This window comes from Bombus pascuorum, chromosome 7, assembly GCF_905332965.1.
Source record: "Bombus pascuorum chromosome 7, iyBomPasc1.1, whole genome shotgun sequence".
Taxonomy (NCBI): Eukaryota; Metazoa; Arthropoda; class Insecta; order Hymenoptera; family Apidae; genus Bombus; species Bombus pascuorum.
In genome coordinates, this window is record NC_083494.1 from 8058844 (window position 1) to 8082215 (window position 23372).

The window sequence follows — 23372 nt, forward strand, 5'->3', positions numbered from 1 at the left end:
TACGATATATTCGTCAAATACGTGTGCGAGTATTCGAATACTTTGATACGACCCGATAGATCAAATACAGAAATTCTTGAATCCGATTCAGATCGAACTGATAGCTCTCGATTTTTCGAAATGAAAGGACGACTGTGTTTTCGGTGTCCGTTTAACGTTTAACGTCGACGGGAAGATCGCTTTCTCCGTTTTCTGACGGCCGTTTCCACGGCAGCGTAGTATTAACCACACAGTCTCGACTGGCGGCTCTCTTGGCCCAGGTTGCATTAACTTTCCGGATCGCGAGCACCCTCCAGCGAAATCCAATTCCAGGGAATGCGGTCATTTTCGCGTCTCTTTCCGTCTCTGTTTCTATCTTACGTCGCCGTGGGCGGGACTTCTCCGATTACAGGGCACCGCGACCGAACAAATGGACACACTGTTTCCTTCGAACAGGAGCATCATGACGGGATTGCTTTTAGCCGAGCATTGCCGGAAATAAAATAGGTTCCGTGAAACCTTCCTTCAAGTGAAAGTCTTCGATCTTGATTGATAAGTGACTTATGCAACTAAGAAAATGTCGAGGGATCTTTAATTCCTCGCCCAATTGAAAGCATCTTCGACATTAAACTGATCTTTGACTTCTTAAAACTGATACTCAAGTAGGAGCAAAGTCGAACAACACAGAACTTGGATTTTTGTTTAGGGAACATCTGAGAATCCTCATCACTTACTCAAAGGGTCTAATAAATAGAGACGATATTTTTTAAACTGGTCTTCCTTCTTTTGCGATTAATATGCTCATCCAAACTTATATCTGTTTTCTACTCGGTTATATCATTTTATATACTTAACGCTACTACAAAAAACATGTTAATTTCTTAGATGAGAACAACGGAAGACTAAATTGCTATACGAGTGAAGAGCATTTCTAATCTTTTAAACGTTTTTTAAAGGTAGATCTTGGATCTACTCACCGCATAATTTGTATATAATACTAATATTAAAATACAAAAATTGAAGGGCCTCCTAAAATTATGTCTTCCTTCAATGAAACATCCGGAAAGAAAAAGAACATAAAGATTGAAACAAAAACCGCCAATTCATTTACCGTTGTATCGAATAAATCACTCTAGATCCAGAGACTCGATACCGATGCAAAGGAGACGTCGAGAGGATCTCGCACCTCGGCCAAAACAATCGCATGGACAAGACATGGCCGATCATCGTGGTGATATTCGCTGGACAGACAACCGCGAAGGTGTCACGTCGTCCAACAGATAGATACACACACACACACACAAACACACGCATATGGACACATACAGTTGTGCAAGCACGGACACATAGTAGGACAGAATTTGGCTCGATATCGTAGCCACGAGCTGGGGAGCGGGGGCAGTCGATCGTGCCACCGGCAGGCCGGCCAACATAACGCATTCGTGTTCACTGGCACAGCCGGGGGATTACCAATGAGGCACGTCGGATTACCGCAGTTAGCGGTGTTCGTTAGACCACTATTTTAATTAAGACTATTATACGCGCGCTCGGCTATTCGTATCGCGGCGTCGGGACGGCCGTTACGTGCGCGGACCGTTAAAACGCGCAGTCCCCGCGACGTCGACTCGTTTCGCGGCCTATCGATTGCGATTATCGACGCGCCGCCTCCGATTCCGCATGATTGTTTGAGAGCGCAATGTACAAGTATGGTATGCACCGTTATACATAGATACATCGTTCGGTATGTGGAATGAAACGAACAAGTTAGTTAGTCCTGGCTAGAGAAGGTTTACGCGTACTTTGAAAACGATTTTAGGAAGATTAAAAGACAAGGAATATTTAGCGCAAATATAAGTTGGAATTAAAGCGATATTAACGTAAAATCAGTGGAGAGTTCGTTTTCAATCTACTGTGGAATCTTGGATCGTGAAAGTTCGCGTATAACATCGCAGTAGAATAGAAGGATCATAGTCAGACCGCTCCGCGATCTAAGGTGCTGGAGGTTTACGATGTAAAAATTGAAATAGTTGGATTTCGGGTTACTCTATAGCCTCTATACCTTTTATATCTCCTGTTCTTATTACGTTATTTTATACTCTCATAATTTGTTAATTTTCACACTCCTTTTGAACGAGAAGCTAAGTTTTTAAGTTTTTGTCTTTAACTATCTCTAAATTTTAAGCGTTAAATGTAATTGTACTGTATGTAGCAGTTCAAATAGTTCACGTTCTCCATAGTTGAATTTACATGTATTTTTCTTTCGTTATTATTCTCGTTACTGTTAAATATTTTTACATACATATATTGCGCCCAATCGACCGTTCGATTGCCAATCTATTCACGTACCAATTTCTTTCCTTTGTTCATCTACGTTTCTCCATTTTCCAATTTTCCACAACACCACCTTAAATTCTCGTTCTAAAATATTTACAACGCACATAGAAAATAAAAATACAAATTTTGCTCACCTGGTAGCGATCAATGGACAGGTGATGCTGGGTGAGGCCCAAGCTTCGGGACTCCAAGGAGCGCACTCGTACAGCCTCAATTCCCGACCGGAAACGGCGCCAAAGACGCTGCGCCATCCACCGGTACATCCACCACCGAGTGCGAATCCACTTCCGGCTCCTCGCGAGGTGCTGGCGCTGCTTCCTGCTCCGTCCTCGCTGCTCTCGCTGCTAGCACGTCCGTTCTGTGGACAGATCGCGTAACACGGCTCGTAAATCTTCTCTGTGCGTGAGAGTGGGATACGCGGGGTGTATGCACGTAACCAAACAGCCGGCTGATCGCAGCGGAAATCGTGATCCGGCACGATTCACGCCCCGTCGAGAATGCTTCTTTCGGCGACACGCGCGAGTCAAGGCGAAGCGTGAGCTCCAGGCAAATTTGCGAGCCGCAGAAATTATGCGAGACACCTGCTCGGCCACGATAACAACACGCCACTGGAATTTGCGATTTCTCATTCCCTCGAATGCCACCATGTATACTATACTTCTGTTGGTATATGTACTTCCGTTTATAGGTGTCGTATTGTATTGAGACACCTACTGATTTCATACAAAATAGATGAGACTGACTTAGATCAATGAGCAGATAATTGGAATGTGGGAGTTTTGCATTTGTATAGGATACGAATTTAAAATTGTTAAGGTTATTCGGTGTATGTGGAATTAAAGAAACGCGTGGGTAAATTGTGAGGTAATGTAAGTGTATATATATTGTGAATATAAAAGTACAAAGTGTGGAATACAATGTAAGCTGGTCCAGATCCTCACGCTAGCAATGTTATCCTGAAACTAAAAGAACCCCGAAACCAACGTCGCACGTGTACCGCTTATGGTCTGTCATCGACGCATTCTTTTGTCTATGCGCTATCGATGACCTCAGCGCTTGAGAAAACCGAAGACCAGATGTAGAGTTTTCTTAAAAGTGGCGATCACTTCAACAAAAATGAATAACAATTTGTAGGCACAGTAATACCCGGATGTATAGCTATCGAGCGGGAACTGTTCGTCCATGTAAAATCGAGCGAAAGCCCGTACGTTCGATCAAGGGGTGTAACCAATCGTGTACGCTCTCGTGTTGTACGATTGCGGGAGGATTGTTTGATCGATTGCTTATGAATTTGACTATATTTATACACAAACTAGCGTGTATATGTATATGTACGTTTTCAGATCGTGATTCTAACCGATTCTGTTTATTCTGACGTGACTGAGTTCTCGTAGATGTGATTTTGTTAATTATCGAACTTCCGTGTAATTTTCGCGTGGCTCAGTTCTTTGATAGATTCTTGGTAGATTCTGCAGATTCTGATCGAAAATTGTCTATTTCCGCATTCTTTATATCTCGTATCTCCCCTTTCATTGCACGTCGTGCAATTGAATAGAAGGAATCGATCTCCCTTAGAAGGTGTTGTGTGAGGGTGTACGTGGAGGTGGTGGAACGCACACCTCTGTAGAATGTCCGAGAGTGTCCGAGTTATGTTGCGGAAACTGTTAGGTCGGTCGTCGCATGACCGATTAGAAACTCTAAGGTTTATGACAGGGCCTCGATTATTGAGCTACGGAGAAGTGCTACGAACAAGTTAAAAATACAATCTATGGCAAATCTGTTGAATTACTCCCGTACTATCTGACCGCTGACACGCAAATGGTCGTAGCGCTAAAAATCTATTTCTTGGAAATAGCGGGTGCTTTCGACTGCGGCGTAAACCTGGCTCAACGGAATTCTTGGTACATCGTGTTATAACATTGAACACACTATATATGCGGAGTGGTGATTTCTCGACAATTAAACAACATTATCTGACTTCTGCTCAATCTGCTGCGAGTGTATCACGCACACCAGTGAGAAGCGAATAAGACAAGATAGATAGATTGTAACAAGATGACTGTAGAATCAGGACATTTCTTACTCCTAATGACATATTATATACTTCTTTAGTTTAATTCAAAATTGTTAGACAAATATAGTTATATTTCGTATCATTTTTATCCCAATAATTTGACTAAGGATATTCAGTAACGATATAATAAACAATTTTTTAAATTATACTTTTCTTATTCCGGTAATTCGACACTGGATTAAATTATTGGGTTTTGCACTGGCCTGTCTCGAACCAACAGTTCTAGAAATTGTTGTGGATAATTCGTGAACATATTCGTGAACATATTCGCGGAAAAATTCGTCACCACACATTCCGACACTATTCTGCTATGTGCAAGAGATAATAATTATTTGTGCTCGCATTTTTGTAGTTTAATTCTAGTGATAATATCTTAGGTAGATGGAAAGTGGTTGGAAAACTGAATAATTTGTGGGATCATTTACATCATAGAAATGGAAATAAAATTTCCCTTTATTATCTAAGCTTTCAAGTAGCATTAACTGGGCTTAGTAACAATGAATTTTAAACATTCTGATAGCTGTCCACGAAACTTTATTTTTCTCTGGCATTTCAATATTCATATCTTTTTTATATTTATATTTATATTACGCGAAAGTGATGGTATAGCACGTTATTGCCTTTACACGTTCGACGAGCATGTAAGTAGCACATGAATGAAAAAAAGAGAGAAAAGGGGGAAATTTTTCAGCGAGCGAAAGGAAACAACGATAGACGGGATGCATTGGCAGTTTCTTTCCACTTCCAGTTGCATTCCAGACATGCGTCGTTCGTAGGCGACACGGACGATGGAAAAAGCGAAGTAAACGAAGAAAAGCAAAAAGAGAGAAAGAGAGAGCGAGTGTGCGCGCGCGTGTGTGTGTCGCCTGCCGTTCGAGAAATGTAGCCTCATAAGTGTCAAGCGCATTTTCCCGCTGCCACTTATCCGGGAGACAATATCGAGCGGAAGGAGAGAACGCGTGGCCTGTGCGCCGGATACAACCATGTAAACCCTCTCTCTGTATAACGGGCTGGTGGTTTTCAGTACGGCCGGAATGCAGGTACGGGTAGATGGAGGACATTGTGTCCTCCATCTGCTCCCCGCAGGGATGATACATCGAGGATTAATTGAACTGTCGAATATTGACATTCCGCTGAAAACTCTGCGTGTTTACGCCGTGATGGTTAAATCACGTGTCTCTGGACCGCGTGTGCGAGAGCATCCTTCTGGATGCACTCGATTCTCCGCTCCATCCTTTGACCTTCGCCCATCCTATTCTTTGAATTTCTTTCGATTTATTTGCAAATAGTATTACATCAATTCGAGATTTCTTTGTTTCTCTCTTAAACAACGTCGGAACGGTGGGGTAAAATGACAATGGAATTCTCTATTATGGTCTCTCTGTTGTCCGCACGTACTACTCCCTAGCGAAAACGAATCGACACGTTGCCCCGCTTCCTTTGCGACCCGTTTCCCCAGGATCGTTTAATTACTGGCTCCGAGTCTGCGGTTGGTCGCCGCTTTTTTACATTTCACCGACGATCGTGCGTCCGACGTAGCTCCATTAAGTCGTGTCTTGGTGCGCAAAGGGACGCTATCAACCGCCGGTTAACCGTCGATTATTGCAGCTGCTGGTAAACGATAAAAGCGACAAGCTTATCCAATTTGTTCCCGGGAAAAATCGACGACTCGTCGTGACCAAGTAACGGTAATTAGCTGCGTCCGATACAACCAAGTTTCGCGGCATCCAACCGGCAAATACTTCGTTGTCTATCCACCGTGCCCCTTTGATCTCTTTTCTGTCCGCGTTTCAAAGCTACCGCCGTATAATTTTTATTTCATCGATACAGGGAAGATTTGCTGTTTGTCTCGGCCAGATCTCGTTCTGCAACCTCTCCGTTCTATTTCATCAAACAGCCCGATGAATCCGACAGCATTTAATATTTCAAAGTGATTCAACGTTTCTGGGCCGCGATAAAAGCGGCTTATCGGTGAATCGCCTCTGTGCATCGATTTAACGTCGAACATCTTTCCGATAGCTGCAACATCTCGACCCTAATTCTCGGACCGAGACATTAATTTCCAAGCGGTCCGTTATAAACACACGCCAGCCCACCCATCTAGGATGAACTCATTCTCTCTCTTTCTCTCTCTCTCTACTTGCTTCTCTTTCTCTCCGTCGAATCTCTTTAATATTTGACTGAGAACGATATAAGATGGCGAGCGACGAAAATTACTCTGTTTACGAAGCGGGCTTTTAAAGCACGGCGACGATAATGGACTGCATTTTGTCCTCTCTAGTAGTGAATTATTCGCAACTAATCCGGCCAGCATGGACGATGCAAGGGGGCGGCAAAGGTGTCTCTTGTAAGGTATGAAAGAAGCCACCGCATGTTTTCAGTCATGGGAACAAAGAGCTCGTTAAGGATCGATGAAAATTTCACGCGGTTCGAGGTTCCATTGACACCGTTCCTAAAGTCTGCTTCCGGCTTTACTCGATAAAATGGGAAGGATCGGCAGAATTTACCATTTATGACGTGTACGTTACACGGTTCTCTTAATGGTGCCACAGTTTGCCAAGATTGTAATGGAGGTGTGAATTTCCTGGCGGTGAAATCATTTCAAAGGCACGTGCTATTTAGGACAGACGTGATAAGAGTATATCAGTGAATTCAAGTGTCCTCGAATATTCTACACGGTAGAATTGTTGTCTGCTTTTATAGTAAGATAGTGAGCATGAAATTACGCGATTCAGTAACCAAGATTTAAAGATCATTTAACGTTAGGATAAAATTGTTCGGGTCGATGAAGAATTTAACTTTTTTACCATACGTGTTCACGATTATTTGAGGCTTTCAGCTGTTTCAGTTAGTGTCAACCTGAAAAACTTCCGAAAAGCATGCGAATAATAGAAGTTATTTGTAATTTTACTAAAAGATCAAATTTCTAATTTCTAGTTTTGTCGGAGGAAATTCATCGTGAAACGAGATTCGCTAGAATTTCTTTCAAACAAATTCTAAAATAGAGAAGACAGAAGAAAGTGCAGGTGATAATTGCAGTATAAAGTCTCTACTCGAACAGAGTTTAGAGGAAGAAGCAACTTTTCTCCGCGAAAGAACAACGTTTTCGTTGCGAGAAAGAAACGGGCAGGAAGTGGGGCTGGAAAGCGTTCCTCGTTCTTCAAGAAAATTAAGCCAATTAACCCCTCGAGCTCGAGGAAGAGAGAGACTTTCTTTCAGTTGGCAGTGATCCAGCCACTCTGCCAGACTTACATCGGCCTGTTTCTGAAACAAAAATAAAAAAAAATCCTATCGTGCCTCTTGGCGCACAATTCGCCGTCGATGAAACTTCCAACGATGCGTTTTTCGAAGCCATCTGCGCAAACAATTATATTGCAACGCGATTAACGAAAAAATAGCGTTGTTTTTCATTCTTTTTCCGTGACATTTTGCGACAATTCACGACGAAAGTAGGAAATTCTGATATAGGATAATTTGGGAAATAAAATAATACGTGTAAGCGAGGATATTATAATATTAACTGAGAATATTATAATCAATATGATAATTATTATGCCAATAGCGAACAAATTTCTTTCATTTTGAAGAATAGAAATCATATCCTAGATGTAAGATTATTCAAAAGAAAAAAAAAAAGAAAAAGAAGAAAAGACATAGCTTGACTGAAATATCCTCCTGATACAACCGAATCTCTACCTGATCCTGTTTCACGTGGTCTGCCCTTTCTTCCTTTGCTACTTTGTATTTTTTGAGAGTAAAAATAAAAACCTTTACTCGCAACGGTATTCGCACCGTCAACTGACGCTCGGTCTGGAACATTCGTCGGTCGATCGCGATTCTTTTCCATTCATCAACCGCTGTTGTCGATTCTGCAACGCTTCGCGCTATCGCGCCGTGGCAATAATAACGAGAAGGAATAATAGTGGCCGTTGAAAAGCGCGATGAATATGGTTCGTTGGAGTGCAGTCGATTCGGGCTGGTATCGACGAGCGTTTCTATGTCGAAAGAGAAACGGAAGCGATCGTTTCCAACATTGTACAATTTTATTTTTAACCAGGCTTTTCCAACCAGATAAAAGAAATATCTTTCCATCGGCGAAAAAAAGTCATAACTTGGATTGAATAGAAAATCTGATTAATCTTGCGCATTGTTTGTACGCTTGATGGTGTTGTAAGAACACACTTCAGGATACTCGTCGTATTCGTGTTCCATTGGGAAACGCCACTTATCCAAGTATTCTTCCGGAAATTGTTTGCGTGCGATGGAAACGTTCCGTGATATCAGAGATTTATTGCCGCGTTAAGGGCCTTCAAGGGATGGGGATATGATCGTTTTTACTTCAAATTAATGAGTGCCTCGAGATCTCTCCGGTATACACGTGGAGGTCTTACAACGACTTCGATAAGACGAAGAAAAACACAGTTGGTATCTCGAATCTGCTGGTTTAACGATACAGAAAGATCGGTCCTAAGAGATAACATTATTCTAAAAAAGCGGAAAGCTTACAACATTTGCATGGTAATACCGTACTCGTTAACGTCACTCTATTAAACGACGATAAAAACACCTTAACCGATGATACCAACAACGGCCCTCTATATGGTGAGGGCAGACTGTACCTCGTCGTCGAAAAATCTATTTAACGTTCCTTCGACTCTGCGTCGTTTAAAAAGAGACTCTGGATAACCGATGTTCCGTGACGGGGCGCTCTAAAGGGGTTAATAAAATTGCACCAGTAATATGCATACTTCCGGAGAACTTGGAAAATGGCCGGTGGGACGAACAAGCTGACGCCTCTTACCTCCAACAACCTGATCTTCTTTTCTTTTCTCCTTTTTCTTCCCTTTGCAGACGCAGTTTGTTCGAAACTTCGTTTGCACTCGGTTAAGGAAAGTTAGGGAGGGAAAAAGCGCGCTTAGGCAGCTCGTCCGCTGCCGGCTAAACGCTGATTCCGGAACGCTTCAACAGACGGCCAAGGACTAACTGAATCACCTTACTCCATCGATATGAACTCAATTTCGCGTTGTTTCGCGTGCAGTTAATTTTGGCATCGCTTGCGACAGTGTTGATACCGGTGGCTCGTTTTTGATGCTGGTCTTTGGACACCATGGACGAGAAGATCGCAGCTTTCTTTCTTCCTAGAGTTGATGGATTGGAGATAATAGCGTTGGTTAAATTGAGGGTTTCAGGGGCGACGGCTCCTCAGAAATTGTCTGTGTTAACTTACAGTTTCCAAAGAGGAAACTGTTGATTTTGTAAAAAGAAAGACACTTCGAGAGCTATGAATTTTAAATATTTTTCTTTGATCAGTTCAACGATATATATTCAACTGTAGCAAAATTATTGAATAGTGAAAACGAGGAGAAAGCAGACGAGAGCGATTTGAAAATTTAAACCGATGGATAGGATTGCAATTTATTCAGAGAATGTGAAGGTTTGATGAACCTCCTGAGTGGTGAAAGCAGAGATTCAATGAGCGAATCGTGTTAAAAAGTAATTAGATCGGACCGCGAGTTCGCTAAATATTTACTGATATAATTCGCGGCCAAGCGCAGCTTTTCATTAAAACGAAAAATGTTCCCGTGCGAATGGAAAATTCGCTGGGATTTCTTAAATTTCATCATGCAACTCGGAGCCAATCATTCTCTCTATCCTCTGATATCGCTAATATATAATATTTATCAATTGTTAAATTAAATATTCCGTTCTACGTTGTTTTCGTTTATCCTAAAACACGTTATTATTTCTCAAATGCAGGAAAGACCGCGAAGCTAAACACGGCGTTCCATCAAATTTCGATGTTTTGCCGCGTAACTTAATATTTCGACGGGCTTTTAAACGAGATGGTGCGCGTACGGTAACGAATTCTTTAGAATTTCCATGGTTTCACAAAGGAAAAAACCACGGCTGTACCATTTCAATGTAACAAACGGACGAAAAATCACGCCTCGATGGGGGAATTCTGGCATCGTAAATGGAATTTCGAACCGTTAAATACTCGTCGATGGCGTGGCTGTGTGCGCGAAAAAATAGAAGAACTCAACGGGAAAACACGTCGGCGAAGGTTCAAACAAATTTGCTCGCAACATATGCTGATTTTCGGAACGCGTTCCGTGCGTTATCGAATGATTCGCGGGAAGCGCGGTCTTGTTAGCGACGCGTTGCAAAACGCACTGTGATCGGTTTACATTTTATTCAACATGAGAGACAGGCTCGTATACACACACGCATGAAAACCTGCGTGAACGTGAATATAATGTTTGTATGTGTTTATTCGCCGTATTTTGCCGTGTAATAAAAATCGCTAATATTTTCGTTACCACCTGACCGGGGAACGAATGGCACGCGTAATAAAAAGAATTATTATCGAACTCGATGTTACTCGAAACTTATTTTTACACGTAACCAGGCGTCAGTGTATGGGCGCGAAAAAAAAGGAAAAAAAGAAATGAAAACTGTATCGAGGGTGGAAAAGCGTACATATGTTCCAAACCGTTCCGCAGGATAAAGAAAATATTAATAAAAACCAGCATCACGTTTGCAAATCCCGATTCATTTGTCGCATTACGGACGATGATTTATTCGCGCATGTATTCCTCGATTAATATCGAGCTGTGCATCCGATTACAGCGAACCAATGACTTATCGTTCCCGCGTCCATCTCCGATCCATCTACCTGTGCAACATTTTTAATCGTCCATTCGAGTTCTTTTTATTCTTCTCGTTAATCTTCGATCGACTGGAAAAAATTGTAACCGCTTTGTTCTTTTGTTACAAAAAGGACGTATAAGTCACTGTTGTACATCTTTTTTCTTTTAGTTTCGCTATTCAATTATTTCGCTTTTATGATCCTGTAAAAAGAGCAAAAATGTCAATACAATATATTTTAAATGAGACGTATGTTTGAAATTAACGTTGAATAAAATATTATCTTTTGTTCAGCATGTTTCAAAAGCAGAAATAAAATTTCTCATTGTCCATACCCGTAATTTTAATCTAAATTGATGACAAAAATAATTCCTATTCATTATGAAAGAATTAAAAATGTAAAACGAAGAGAGAAAAACGATGAACCGGATCGTACGAGGTCGTGAAATTTCTACATTCCCAAAATTCAAACTCGAAACTCAACTATTCCATTCGTCCCCGACGTTCCGTAACTTTAAACCAATCCTTGCATCCGCAATTTAGCACACCCTCTCTATTCATCTCTCCCCTGATCCCACGCCTCGTGATAGTCCTCGATCGTCTCGAAGGCAAGCGGAAGACCGTAGCCAGCAAAGGGAACGCAGAGTCAGCGAGTCGGGGAGAGCCCGTAGGGGTGGAAAGAGGGTGGCAGACAAGACCTCGCGGGTGGTTCAAGTTCGCCTATCGACGCCGCCGGTATTTATTCGACGTTCGCCGTTCACCCTCTGGGAACGCGATTGTAACTGCTCTTTTAACCCTCCGTCGGCGCGTACTCGAGAGCGGCTGAGCGTGGATAAGGGAGAAGTTATGGACACGGAGGCTGCGTGAGCTGTGAATGCGAAATTCGAGAAGTTTCGCGGTAACGGGATAAAGTGGAGGCTTTGTAAACTCAAGGGCGTGTAAAGAGTTGTTCCTGTACGAGGTGGGGGCAAAGTAGCGTTTGCAAATTGGAACAGCCGGAATTTTTATCGAGAGATACGCGCCTTCTTCTACCAGCAGGAAATCTCCTATTTCCACGAGATTGCGTCGTTGGTTTTCAAACAATCGGCCAAACGGTGGAAACAAAGGTCGCAACTCGCACGGTGACGGCGTCGAGACAATTTCAATTGGCTTCGTTTCTAGCAATATCGACGACGTTTCTCGTTATTATCGGCGTCAAAATCGACAGCCACGTAATGCTACGAGGTAGCGAGCGAGAGAATAGAAAATACGAAAAGAAGGAACGAAGAGGAAGCAAAATCTTGTCGATTCCTCTGGTCCCTTGATAACCTCCGCCGTTCTTCCAGGGGGAGGGGATGTTTCCCACCCTTTCGATTCGAGGATGTCGCGAAATACCCTCCCCCCTCTCTATAGCTCGCTTTAATATATTTCTCTCTTTTCGCTTGATTCTACCTTGCTACCCTCTTGCTGGTAGATTGCGTCTCGGTGACGAGTAGCAGAGGCTCCTTTTGCTCGATTTCCCGAGTACGACACAGACGAGGCGAAATCCGCGTCGACGCGCGCCGATAAGGCGTCGTTCCTTCGGTGACAACTGCTCGATCGCGAGCTGCGGCCCAGGAGACGCCCTTTTACGAGGCGAATTGCCACGATACGAAATGCGTCGAACGAACAACAATCTCGAACATTGGTAACGAGTGTCTGGAAAATGTCTCTGTTCTCGGGGAACGCGGTGAAATGTCCTGGATACGATTTTTGGAGAAACGTTACGGTATCCATGTAGGTGTGAAATATATGGTTATAGGAGAGATAGAGAAGATAGCGTTGTATCGCAATTTCCCACGTGAATTTAAGGGGTGTGATAGAAAAAGGGTTGTAAAAATGACAGCGACCGTCGGCAGGGATAGAAATTGAGAAGATCGGCGAAATCCTCGGTAACGCACGAGAGCCAGCGATGCATCGATCGTATTTGTATCGTCGAGCGAATGGGGTGAATGCTTTATGACCGCATTTGATAAAATCCTGGAAAGTGCGCGTATAATATGGAGGGGAAAGCAGGCTGAAATATAAGAACTTTTTTTCTCTTTTTGACAGAAATATCTCTTCTTGAATGTAGCTAAAATTATTTGACAGTCAAGAGAATTTCGTTCTATATTTGATAAAATCATTGTTCCAATAATCGTTAATTTTAAAGTTACATATAAAATTAATATGTCACATTCCGACGTAGAAAATTGTATTACTTTAACGACAACTAACTTTCCTTCTTGCAAATAAGAAATCAATAGAACGAGTCAATAATAAGTCAGACGTATCTCACAAACATCGCTCAACAACTTTGTACAAAACATACATCGCATTACCCAATTTCAATGAATCATCATCCTCCATCGGTATGTCACCAATGTATGTTCTTCCAATAAAAAAAAAGAAAGTCAACCATCGTTAGTCTCAAAATCATACAATAAACTATAGAAACATGCGCATTCAAACGTATAGAAAACTACCCTCTCACACGCACACACTATCGTTTCCATTATACCATCGCATAATAAAATTCCTTTGCTTTAACAACGAGAAAATTCCTTCTTCCCAACAAGAAGTCAGTAGAACGAGTCAACCATAAACCAGGCACGCCCTACAAATGTCTTTAAACAACCTTACATAAAAAATACCTCGTTCCACGCAGTTTCTACGAATCATTTATCCTCCATCCGTACATCCTGTACTTCTTCGAGCAGAAGCAAAAACATCCACGAAAGATTGCCCATAAGAAGACGTGGGTCGGTTCATTCGCAGCATTACACACGAATAAATGCATAGGGGGTGGTTGATGCGGTCGGGGCGCGTTTCTGGTTCGGTTTACTCAACGTTGTCTACTATCCACTCGAGGCGATGTTCGACGTCTGGCATGCGGGTGAACAACGATGGAAAAGCGAGAGTGTTGCCGCGGGTATAGCAAAGGCGAGAAGGGATGGTTCGAAGATCGGTCGGGATGGGACGATCGACTCTCTGTTTGAGAACGAATACTAGCCTGTGTTCTAGTTAATAGCGAACCATAGACGAGACCCGCACTCGTCCTTCCAGCATGGCTGTGAAAGACCATCTGCTTGCTTCCTTTGCTTTTCCTCTCCCAGCCTGTTTTCTCAGCGGACAGAGAATGAGAGGAGAGGTTAGCCGTCTCGAAATTTCATGCGGAAAGAAAAACACGAGCAAAGACGATTAATCGTTCGTTGCCTCGATCCCTTCTTCCGCATAATTGATTCGAGAATATTGGGGGAGAGAGAGAGATGTGATTTATTTTGCCACGACCTTGGAAGGTTTTTTCATCGATGAGAGATGAGAAGTGCTTTCTTTCAGCTGGGAACGTGAAACCCGGGGGATAATGAGTGGACTTGGTTGGATTTCGTCTGGATCATTGAAATCTCCCGCAGCAAGGGCTGCTCCAGGTCAGTAGATTTGGGAGATTGACTTAAAGAACGAAGGATCAACAGATTGATGAAATCTATGGCTTTTCTTTATGACTGTTCTTTAAATTAATCGAGTCACATTGAAAGTTAAACTGATCTACTTTATCGAGATAAATTCTTTGATTTGTAAAAAGTGAAACAGTAATCATATTACACTGGTATTCGAGTTAAGAAAGTTAGTTTCGATGAACTGGTTTGGCTTCTCAGTGATTCAATTATCACTCGAAAGTTGAATTCTCTTGTCCTTTGGAAATAATAAATGAAACCTGAACTGATAAGTGAATGCTCATCTACCTGTAAAAGTCAAACATCTATGTGTGCAAACAGTTGTACTCATCACGAGAAATAATAACTTTTGTCAATTCATTACCGAGTCGATATAAGACTTCCTGTTATTAAAATCCTTACAAATTTTCCAATTTTCTCAACAAGATCCGTAGAACAGGATTTCTTTTAGAATCAGATGGAACAGTAATGGACAAGGATAAAGTTACTCCAAAGTCAACTATCAGAATCAAGCTATTGTATCAAGGAACTGAAGCAGTCGAAATCCACTTCACCGGGGAAGATCCACTACAAACGCAGTCGCATAGCGTCGTAGATGGTCGTCGAACGATTAGCAGTTCGGCATGCAACTCGTCCGCATACCGATGCAACGTGTTGCACACTGGCCGTCTCTGGATATTCGATCTGGAGCACATTAAATCACGATAATGGGAGCAGTCGAGGAAAGAGAAGAAGAGGAAGACAACAGAATTTGGGAACAGGACGACGAAACAGCGTTAAGGTGTCGGCATTGACAACTTCGTTGCAGAGGAATTGGGCTTTGAGGAGTTTGCTCGGCCGTCTAAGGCGATACGTTTGCCGGCAGAACTTCTGCAGTAGATTGAAAATGGAGAGATTCCTGTCGAAACAAAAGAGAAAGGGTAGGCACGCTAAGTAAAGAAGAAGAGACAGGACAAACGTAAAATGAAACGAGGGAAAATAAATAAGATAGAAGGAAGATATATTGATTCGGAAGAAACAAAAATGAAATAAATTGATAGAAGGGAATGTAACGACACGAAAGACAGTGAGAAGCTGGAAGCAACTAGGAGCAAGGCAAACACGAGGATCGTTGAAAGAGAGAGACACCGTAGGATAAAATCAACAATGACGGAACGAAAGCAATCGAACAAACATGAACGACGCTCAAAGGAAAAGGCTTCTAACGAGACGAACGACGGGAACCCAGAGTCTTGGAGATTCATATTAATTGCTCGTTAATTCCCACCGTCTTGCCGTGGAACTGAAACAAACTAATTGTTGAACAGCGAGATCCTCTCTCTGAAAATTATCACCTCGGGGTCGTCGAGTCACGAGAGAATTACGGTCTGAAACTCGTCGTCGCTTTCCGTTTCGTTCCATTCCGCGGTGTCATAGTCGGTGCATTCTCGTTTGAGAGATTCGTTCATACGGGCCGAATGAATAACTTGTCTCCGAAAATTACTGAGTTATCATCTCTAGAAAATGTAATTGCTAGGAAATTATTGTACACGAAGATAATATTCTCGTAGTGTATATTGTAAGAGGCGCAACGACAGGAAAAAGATTGCAACTGCGAAGAATCATCCAAGAAAGACTCGCATATTGATTCTCCTATATTAACTTCTCCTTATTATTGACTTTCTGTAAATAAATCAAATGAATAAAATGCAATATATCGTGGAATATGCACGAAACAGAACCTCGTAAAGATGTTGAAAGATAATTTAGATAATAGAATAGGATAGAAGTGTAATAGAATCACGCAAATACAGAATTTTCCAAACTGTATAATGTAATATTCACTTCAGAATCCAAACCGAATAAATTGAATGAATTGAAAGCCAATAAATTGAAACCAATGAGATAATTGGATTAAAAATAATGCGGGACAATTCTCGATTATCTGAAATAGAATTTTAATAAGGTTGATCGACCTTACCAACCCTAGTCCTTGTAAATGATACGGAATCATTCCTTTTAATTTCCCAAACCGGAGCCTTTAAAAATTGCAAGCAGCGAGAGAGTCGAAGCTACGGGAATCGAAGGATTTCCATCTAAACGGTTGCAACTTTAATGCGCTTTCCTTCTGACCAATCAGCGCGTAATTGAAGCCACCAGGGATTAATTGGACGACGAACATCGTCGGGCGGACAGTTTCCAGTCAATTATTCGCCGATCGTCGTCACCGACCATAATCGGTTTATAAACTGATCGTTAAAAGTTTCATCTATTCCTTCGCGTTCCTTTAAATTTGTCGACCGAATGATACGGAAGTTATACGGATGTTCCTGAAATTGCGCAATCGAGAAGGAAATGACTTCTCGTGTAAAGGTAAATCAAAAAATTTCTACGTTTCATTTTTCACATTTCACATCCTATATCGTGTATCCCACAAACAATACTTTGTATTTTCCATACTTTATACTCAAATTTAATCTTTGTCCTACTTTCCATGTTGTTCACGTACTCCACACTTTATATCCAACATTTTTTTTATTGCACATCTTTCATATGTCTTTTCCCACATCCAATGTCGAAAATTTATTGAACCATATCCCACAATCCGCCTCGTGAATCCTCCTCTACCCCAAATCAAGCTACCAATTTTCTCAAACACGTGTCCCATATTCTATGTCCTAAAACATCATAAATCCGAAATAAGAAAAAAAGAATGGAGATCATAAAAATGCTAAAACAAATATACACTTTTCCTCCAAAACGTAAGAAGCAGGCCATAAATTTCCCGTAGCAAATCGTCGCTTCCCATAAACGAAATTTACTATCCTACAAAATGGAATTTGCTTTACCAGTCACGTCGATTCGGTGGCCCGATTCTCCAGAATCTCAGAAGTGCTAATTGAAACAAAACTGATAATTTTATTTACGGACTAAATACATTTTCAATAGAGTTCACTTAATTTCTTGATAATATAGAAATAGCTAGATGTACATAAATATAATATAACATGCAGAGCGTCTCGCCTGATATTGACATCTTGATTAACGTCATTATTATTATCCGCAGTGAAAAATGTTTCAGATGAAAGTTGAATGGCTTTAAGGCGGCCATATTCTGATGTTATTAGCTTTTCTGTAGGTGGGCGTGCAAAGATAATGTGAAGGCCGACTTTATTAATTTTTTTAATACATTAATCGACGCAGCTCGAGATTTTCTATAAAAGATTACTCTACTTATGTAGACAAACTGTTCGTTTAGTAGATACTTTGACTTTTATCTTGTAAAACTTACAACATGAAAAACGATGAAAGACGCAGGGCACTACTACTTACAAAAGTACAAGTAAAAAAATACAAATTTGTTTTTCTTGTTTTTTATACGATAAGTTTTACGAAATAAAAGTTAAAATATTTACTTCCAGCCATGCAACTTTTTACTTGAAACATTTTTCGCTACGGAGAAATAACAGTGACGTAAATCAAGATGTCAATATCAGGTGAGACGCTGTGTATATTATATATAATATAATATACATATTTTAGTTGGTACTTGTTCAATCATTCATGTTCTGGACACTTGCCCGCGTTTAATAATATATTGGTATAATGCGGCAATAATTATATATCGCTGTTAGTGTTGATTTATTTGCATATTTAATTATTTATTATTAAAAGTAGCTAAATTCATCATTGGTTTACATCACTGCCCATGCTAAACAAGCGAATGCAAATTGGCTTGTTCACATAATTGCTGGAATATGATTGAAAAACACAATTATTGATTTCTAAATTAGTAATATGATTCTAATATTACACTAATAATTCAATTCTATTGAAACAATCGTCATTATTTACCTATTCACCAATTTCTATCAGCTCAAATATCTACAAATTTTCATACATTCACTAGAAAACACAAGATAAGTTGACGAATTTTTGTAGAAGCGAAAGATGTAATTATTAAGATAGAAATAATATTTCAATCTTATGACCAGCAATATTTAACAAATTTTGAAAGCAACAAAAATATACATGTAAACTAGCACTAAATAAAATTACAATTTTGACAATACTCTTATCATCGATCTAAAAAGCACTGAATTTTAAAACTATTTCTCTGTAGAAAATAGGAAATGTGACTTATCATGTTCTTTTTCTTTAGTCTTTAATTACAAAAAGAAACAAAGTAAATGATAATATATATATATATATACAAGAGAGATAATGATTAAAATAAAAACATTTCTAAAAAAAGACCAACTTTGGGAGCAAGCCATACATCTTGGTACAATAGTAGGAAATGTTCTAATCAATTTCAAAATTGGATACCACGTAAGCTCGAATTTACCAAACGCGAGTTCGGATGGCGAACGTTGAGAGCTTTCTTTCCATTTATCGAATAGTCCATCGAACGAAAGCAATAACTGCATGTCTCTGAGCTCACGTTTTCGCCGGAAACGAGAGTGTAATTCGATCCAGAAGCGACACCGGTCGTTCCGCGGCTCTTCGACTCGATAACGGCCGCGCGTTGCGCCAGCAGGCGGCCGACAATTACCAAACTTTACTACTTAAAAGCATGAGTCGCCGGCCTCGGCGTTGACCCGCGATCATTAGCGCTTGGGGAAAACGCGTTTCCAGCGCAGCGTATCGGTCGGAACGGCCGTCATTGAACTGCTTGACGACATAACACCATCTAATGGGAGCTGCATTAGGACGTTCGTCTGACGCAGGAAGCTTAAACCACCAGGCGTATCAGGCTTTCGCCTCTGCCGATAAACGCGACTAAGCTGTCTATTTTTACGACCTGGGAACGTGTTGTCTTTATGTTTGGACTAGTGCTGGTTTATATGGGTGGAAAGAATAAAGCTCGATGGCGAATTGGTTAGATTCCTGGGAAAAGAAGTAAAAATGCTTTCAACTCTATATAGCACAATTCAGACGTGAGTTTATATTTTACAAGAAATGGAGAGCGAATTATTGGGTTTTTATTCAACTTGTTCGATGTTGGTTAAGGTAATTAAATTTTAAGAATTCTTAGTAATAGTTCTTGAATATCGATCGTGTACTTACGCAATAGAAACAAGAAATTAATAAAAAATGAAGTTAAGCTGGTAGTTGTAATGTTGAAATTCTACAGCATTAAAGTATTCTGTTTTTGGATTAGTATCTGCTTTACTTGTAGCTTCGCTTACGATGGCGTAATACAGTCGCATCTGTTGGAGTATTTCCAGGAGCTTTCGAAAACACAGTCCATTTGCAACGATATGCAAAGCATCTGAACGTAGCCATCTCCGTCCTTGGTACGTCATACCAAGTCAAACACGTCCATCAGCATCGCTAGCCATCTCGGAAACGTCGCACACGAGCTCATAAATTATTCTCTGGCTAACAATAAGATGCCTTTGGCAATTTACCGTGAGGAACAAGGCCGTGGATTGTCGTGTTTATCGTGATAGTTTCGCGACTGGAATAGCGTTTCGATTATTCAAGGAGCCTGGCTACTCCAGCGATCTTGATCGCCGGACGATCGAAATTGTTCCGATGGCGGGCGATGCTAATTACTCCCGCGTGCCCATTCGTCGGATTCTAGGGCAGATTATCGACGCGCCTCTTGCGACAGAAAACGCGTAAACTCTGCGACTCCATCAAATTGGTAATCCGCTCCAGAAAACCGTAATTGATCAGCGACATGCAAACCGATTTCGAGAAGATGTTTCATTTACTATAGCGCTGGCGCGCCCTATTTTGTTATCGTTATTAGGGCAGAAGAATTCTCGTAAACAAGTTTCGTAACGTAAATGAATAACTGAAATCGTGTAAACTCGATAACGAGCAAGTTCTCCAACTTGCTCTCCCGAGACCGCTTTCTAGATTGTATCCAGTTCTTCGCGGAGACAATCGAAGAAATGATCCTTTTCAACATCCATTAGAAAGCCAGAATAAACCGGGTTTGCCGGGATTCAAACTCGAATTGCGACGAAGAGAAAGAGACTGTCGGTGGTAAGTGTCGCGATTCCCCTGCGAAATCGACTTAAAATGAGCGTGATTTCGAGCACACATCTGTCGCGTTCGCTTGTCTCGCTCGTTTAACTTTCATCGCGAGGCCTACCAGCAAGTTCGTTAAGTGTGGTTTAACGAGTGTCCCGTGATACACCGTTCGCGTCTCCCTTTGGTGAAACCCTCGCTGGGAGTATCACACATGTAGCGCAAGCCAACATGCCTCTATATATCCTTTAAACGCGAGAGATCATTTTTCGTGAATGCGTCTTTTTATCCGATAAAGTGTCTCCCGTATGGCTAAATTGGGGGAATTGAAAGTTAAGAGTCGTTCCATGATATCGTTGATTACGCGGTGTGCGTACAAGCAGTCGTGTCTGATCATGAATGGAAACGACTACTTGACATCGACCTCGGCTCCAGATTTCACTTTGGGCTTAGCTTTTTATTATACTTTTTATTATACTCCTGACATTCTGTTACTGCAGATGTTCGTTGGTTGTATCATAATCTCTCGTATATAGATGTACTTAACGCGACTCGAACGCTACGTTAAACGTTTGAGTCCCAGGGGTCTTTGAAAAAACAGGGTCGAAAAATCGCAAACAGCGCGATAGCGCTCGTCATATTTGTTATTTTATGAAACAAATCTATATTTTATATATGCGTACTATAAGTTTATAAATATTCCAAGTTTTGTTGAATAAAAGTTATTGAGAAGATAACAATGAAATATAAGATACCGTCAGTCGTCCGTAGCGTTCAAATGTACTGGGACTTTTCTAGACACAAAATCTAAACAGCGCGATCGCGCTGCTTGCGACTCAAACGGTTAATTTACATCGAATCGTTCAATTGTTGGTTTCCGATTTTTAATCTCTCCGTAACAGCCGCATCATTTACAAACACAGCCGCCTTGAATTTCGTTCCATCCTGGGACTAGTTGCTGTCCAATATTACGCTCCGTCGAGGATGTCGTGTCTGGTAGCGTACGGACTGTAACTACTTTGCGGAGAGGCTGTTCAAATTGCGACCACTTCGCGTGCGGGGCTCCCATCGCGACTATTTTGTATGCAACCCTGAGTCGAACCACAACTAGTTTACGTATGGACCAATCTCGAAGCCATGGACCAATTCCACTTACTTTGATTATCCCGTCATTCGGCTATGAGTCTGTATTCAGCGATGGAACAGTCGCTGAAAGCCTAACTGGCTATCAACAGCGTCCACCAAGGATGTTGATCTTATTATGGGATTCGATAGTTGGGATTTGACTATGGAGAACGATAGAGATCGATGAGACGAGGTTCGAACTGGGGGCTCCTGCCGAGTATTAAGCGGAAAGTTCGCGTTCCAGATTCACGGGCGACCATCAGGGCCGGCATTTATCGACGCGGAAGCCAGCACGGCGGCTGACTTCCGTGAGTCGAATTCCCGTCGGCTCTGTATCCCCCGTGGCTCGTTAAAACGACCGACGTCCATCGAAATGGAAGTTTATCGCGGCTGGTTCATCGACGAGCAGGGGATTGCGTTAGCTTCGATAGCGCTATAATTTGTTTCGAGCTATCTGTTGTTTTGTGTTATTGTATCCCATTTTCTACTCTTTTAATAAGAGAGTTAAGACAATTTATCAAGTATTATCCTTCATGCATATTCTAAAGAAGATGTATATCGATTCATGAGTCCTGTAAAAGTGTTAACGAAATTTTAAAATGTTTCTTATAACGTATATAATATATGTATTTACAAAACTAGTTTTTAACGGTTCTATTTTTATTTTTCAATAGAATGTAGTCGACCAACTTAGATATTTGTCGTTGGTACAAAGTGTTAAGGTTATTCCATGTATGTGGAATCAAAGAAACGCGTGGGTAAATTTTAAGGTATTGTAAGTATATATATATATATATTGTGAATATTAAAGTACAAAGTGTGGAATACACTGTAAGCTGGTCCAGATCCGCACGCTAGCAATGTTACCCTGAAGCCAACGTGGCACGTGTACTGCTCATGGTCTGTCATCAACGCATTCTTTTGTCTACGCGCTATCGATGACCTCAGCGCTTGAGAAAACCGAAGACCAGATGTAGAGTTGTCGTAGAAGTGGCGATCACTTCAACACAAAGAATAGAAATTATTAAATTACAATGAAAATTCTACTTACTGTCAGAGTGCAAGAAATAGTCAATTCTGTTAAGCTCCAACTCTAAACAATAATATGAAATTTCACATAGCTTAAACTCATCTTTCCTAGTTTACAATATAGCGAAAATAGTACAGTGAAAAGCTGCAACGGCCAAATATTCGAATACATCCGTGAACCTATGTAGGTAGCTAGCTTCTCGATCAATTAAAATTCCACGTCTCACCAAAGAATCTATTTCACCTCTAATGAACATTTCCTTTCCTACAGATAAAGACCAAGAACCAACTGTACTCAATTGCCCTGAACCTTGCTTCAAACCAGAAATGTCTGCACCAAAATTAAACTAGAAAGTTGCTTCTACTTTCTCCAGTTGATATCTCAATTTCAAATAATTCCACGGTCTCGTTAATTTTCCCCACTTCCGAAAATATCCAAGGATTACGCGTTTCGCTCTCGAGCAAAGGTATCTTGCATTGGTGTCTGAACCACCGCGGAAATCCATCTCGAAAGAAGGTAACCAACTTAACGACGCACTCTCCTACCGGCTCATTACTAGCTCAAGCCGATACGCGCCTTCTACCTCTAATCTACCCCGTATACCCCGCGAAACGGCTGAAAAGATCCGGTGCTAAATCATCCGGGCTAATTTCACCTAATCTTTATGCCGGCCGTAAAATAACAATTCCGTGCAACTGGGTCGTTTCTACAGGGCGAATTAATAATACCGCAGAATCTCTCTCTCGTTCTCTTGCTTCGTTCGTTC

At 41.2% G+C, this 23372-nt stretch overlaps 1 protein-coding gene across 2 annotated transcripts in view; it reads right to left on the minus strand.

The window, feature by feature from the left end:
- The window catches only part of LOC132908513 (beta-1-syntrophin), a 369364-nt gene that overhangs the window by 26216 nt on the left and 319776 nt on the right, over positions 1 to 23372 (minus strand). For both annotated transcript variants that reach the window (XM_060962557.1, XM_060962559.1), the window contains exon 5: positions 2448 to 2671. In XM_060962557.1, coding sequence (XP_060818540.1) covers positions 2448 to 2671 — 224 coding nt within the window. The remainder of the gene's footprint in view (positions 1 to 2447; positions 2672 to 23372) is intronic.